The following is a 3,772-nucleotide window of genomic DNA, read 5'->3' as shown; positions in this document are numbered from 1 at the left end:
AGGTTTCTCATACATCTTTGTTAGTGTTATCATGAGATCCACCGTGACTTTCTCATTAACTGTGGTGAATGCAACAAATGAGAAAAGTGAAAGATGGATCAAACTTAAGGTTATTCGATAAAGGGCTTCCCATTCTTCGAGATTCATCAATTTTGGCTTCTTGGTGATTCCTTTCAGTAGAAGTTATAGGGTTCGTTTAGGACCACGGCATGAGAGCATCACGACCAAGCGCCACAACTTTCTTTTATTTGGTAAGGTGTCCAGCTCGTGGTGGGATGCAAATCTGGCGGAACGTGAGCCACGAATCACACCCCGCGCCCCGCGTTAGTGGAGAGCGTTCGTTGATAATACCCCTACCTTCTTTCGTGTTCGAGAGAAGTAACGAGCTGATCACTATTTGATTCACACGCGATGGAGTCAAAGACCCTTCCTTGCCTTTGATCTTTTAAATCATCGAGCACCCAGGCTTCGTCAGAACGCCTTTATTATCTCAGTTTTGTTCGACGAAGAGGAAGAATGACGCGAACAGGCTGACTTCCTCAATGGTTCTGATTGTAACAGAGTGGAGGATGAGAGAGATGGAAGTTTCGATGGTCCCTATCTGCCGCTATCCCGTCTTTGCCTTCCCCGCTTGGTGTCTGATAGTAACGAAGTGGAGGATGATGGAGATGGGGTTATGGTTTTAATTTATCTTTATTTAAATTTTAATTTTTTTAATTTAAATGATTAATAATTTATGATTAATTCATATATTTTCAAATTAATCATAATTAGATAAATTTATATATTATTATTTAATGATTAATTAATTTATTATATTTTTAATTTATAAATTATATGATAAAAATATAAATTTTATTAATTAACAAAACTAATTAAATATTAATTAACATTAATTTATTGCTGAAGCAATAACTTATTTAATAAAAAAACTAGTTTATATGTTATTACAAACAACATTACTACACAGTAAGCACGGTGATCATTTGTCCAGAAACAACTGACCTACAGCTATTTTCAAACAGCTACAACAAACAACCAGCTAGTTTCCCAGCAGCAGCTTCTTCGGGCAGCACAACTGTTGTTGAAAAGCTGAGAAGCTTCGGCTGCCCTAAACAGACCCATAATTTCTTCTGATATAGTAAATCATCTGGTTATATTTTCCAAAATGTGAAATTTGAACTATTGAACATCTCCAAATTGTGCACCGCTTTCTCAATCATTGCTCCTATTTGAATCATAGATCTTCAGAAAACCCTACTTCAATACTAATTATTGGGATGAAAACTTAGAATTTAATCGGTTCACAAACAAAACCACATGACAGAAAAACACATCAATAAGAAAAAACTAGATAACAAAAAAAAAAACTAGAAAAAGTGCCAAAGATTTAACGAGAAAAGCTCGAGAATTGGAAAAAATAGAAAGCCACACTATGCCAAAAATTCCACTATAAAAGGTGTGTACAAAATTATAACACTTAAATCCATAATCTACACAATTGAAACTTTTGACAATTCATGTTCTTTTATCTATTGATCTCACAAGAGAACACATATATTGAAATCCATCATTTGAACACAGACGTTGCTCTACACTTGTTACACACCTTGAGAATACACCCTGAGAAGAGTTTGATCCTTTGTGAAATGAGAGCCTAAATCCAAAAATGCGTACAAACTGCTGCTGATACCGTAGCGGCACTCCTGGGCATTGCCTTTTTGTTTGCTCATGTTAAAGTCACGAAACTGTGATGTTATCGCCCCTCAAATGAGCATTGCCTCGCCACCCCTCTCCGGGACCTAGCATGGGTTCCCGATACGAACCTCTGTCCCGACCCAAGGGCTCGCAAAACAGGTGTAGAGGCGTTGCCTCTCATGGAAAAGTTCCTTTAAGACTAGCATTTTCAGTACCATAGCTTAGTACATAGCAGAGCATGAAGCGGCGATAGAACGAGAGAAGGATAGGTGTCAGTGGGCAACGGTAACTGGAAGCAAATTAATTTTTATATCTTTTGTAACGTTGCACATTGTCCTCTCCGAAGTCCTTTTTTGACTGCCCGCTCTTCTGTTTCTCTGTCTCCCTCCTTGGAAACCGCTCAGCTCTAAAATTTGAAAGCCAAACGACGCTCTCCTTCATCCAAGCAACTTGAGCTCAAATAAACAGTGAAGAGAAGGAGAGAAGCAAAAATGCCAAGGTCAGTATAAGCTCTTCGTTTTATGTTGGTTTGAAGAAAGCCGTAAAGGAGAGATTTTTAGTTGTTTCTTTTTTATCTTTTTTCTGAAAACAGAATATCAGAGATACCACCACACCAACGCCATTCTCATCGCGTTCCACTTCGTCTCAAGTCCACGGCATCCTCGGAAGCTAACTCCCTGCACCGCACGGCGGGCATCGAACGAAGCTCCAAACTCGAAGATCGTAGCTCTTCTCGCATTGTGCTCGAAGAGGTACTCTGTTCCGATTTAAACTTTTTCTTCTTTCAAAATTCTTTATTTTGAAATCCATTTTATAAGAATTTCTTTTTATGCAGAAAAAGAGGGGGTTGAGATTGGCGGATCTGGAGAAGAAGCTCGACCAAACGATGGAGGAGCTTAAGAAGCTCAAGGAACAGCTGGCTTCAGCGGAGGCGGCCAAAACGGTTGTGGAGAACAAACTCGAAAAGGTGGAGAAAGCTGCTGTTTTTCCTCTGTCGACAAAAACTCTTCCAAATCCAGAAGATGTGGATGAGGTAGATGAAAAAGACAAGCTTTTGCCAGCAGAAAAAGACAGCGATAGTTGCATAACCTCAGATGTAGATGAAATTGCTGCGTCTTGCTGCGAGGACAATGCAAGCAAACCGGAGATAATGGTGACTATTGAGAAAACGAGTAGATCAGAAGAGAAGGGGGAAGGCGAGGTGAGGAGTAAGCATGTGGTAGAATCTACTGATATCCTGGAGATGGCCAAGGTGAGAGCCAAGCTGGCAGAGCAGGCGAAGAAGCTGGAGACTGTTGTAGCAGAGAAGGAAAGCCTTGAAAAGGAAGCGGGGGAAGCAAAGGCGGCCTTATCTATAAGCGGGATGAAAACAGAGGAGATGGAGATCAAGCTTGCAGAAACAGAGGAGGAGCTGAAACAAAGTAAGTCATTGGTACTGCAGTTGAAGCAGAAACTGGATGCCGAGGAAGTTAGTAAAGCGTCTATGGAAGCGGAGATGAAGCTTCTCAGGATTCAAACAGATCAGTGGCGCAAGGCCTCAGAGGCTGCAGCCTCCATACTCTATACAGGAGATGAGAGTTTCAGATCAGCGCTGAAACCACTCGAAAGCGGCAATTTTTTGAACAATGGAGTTCTGTGGTCGCCTTTGGTAACCGGTGCAGAGGTTGCTGAAGGACAAGATGGACAAAAGAAGAGAGGGAGCGGCAGCGGAATAAGAGTGTTTGGAGAACTCTGGAAGCGAAAGGGACAGCAGAAGTGATCAAAACTGAATTTGAAAACTGGTTGTGAGTATCATCAACCAACCTGTTCCTTGTTGGTCTTTGTTTCCCATGTTTTATGCGCTTTGTTTGTTCTGTTGTGTTCTTATTCTGTTCTTCGAAATGGATTTTGATATTTTGATTAGTTTGTTTCACCTTATTTGAAATCGAAATGTGTTTGTGATTTAAGGCGGGAGGCCTGAGCTCAGCTAGCAGCCAACGCTTTCTTTTGCCCTCTTCTGAACTGCTATTTAATGCAGCGGCCCTATCACTTCAAAAAAATTCGGTTTTGCCCGCTCCTGCCTTGGATTATCAAT

General features: G+C 40.9%; 1 protein-coding gene across 1 annotated transcript; it reads left to right on the top strand.

Annotated features, from left to right (window-relative positions):
- Positions 1 to 1,984: 1,984 nt before the first annotated feature.
- Positions 1,985 to 3,557, top strand: LOC110033660 (interactor of constitutive active ROPs 1-like). The gene is made up of 3 exons (XM_020737715.1): positions 1,985 to 2,197; positions 2,291 to 2,450; positions 2,534 to 3,557. The coding sequence occupies exons 1-3, from the start codon at positions 2,190 to 2,192 to the stop codon at positions 3,455 to 3,457; spliced, it is 1,092 nt and encodes a 363-aa protein (XP_020593374.1). The 5' UTR covers positions 1,985 to 2,189; the 3' UTR covers positions 3,458 to 3,557.
- The last annotated feature ends 215 nt before the right edge of the window (positions 3,558 to 3,772 follow it).

Source organism: Phalaenopsis equestris, unplaced genomic scaffold (assembly GCF_001263595.1).
Source record: "Phalaenopsis equestris unplaced genomic scaffold, ASM126359v1 Scaffold001248, whole genome shotgun sequence".
Lineage (NCBI taxonomy): Eukaryota > Viridiplantae > Streptophyta > Magnoliopsida > Asparagales > Orchidaceae > Phalaenopsis > Phalaenopsis equestris.
This window is presented reverse-complemented; position numbering and strand designations above follow the sequence as displayed.

Bases quoted from the DNA above. Each gene is read 5' to 3' on its own strand.
- LOC110033660 (XM_020737715.1), top strand. The intron at 2,451-2,533 runs GTACTCTGTTCC...CTTTTTATGCAG, and splicing joins CTCGCATTGTGCTCGAAGAG to AAAAAGAGGGGGTTGAGATT.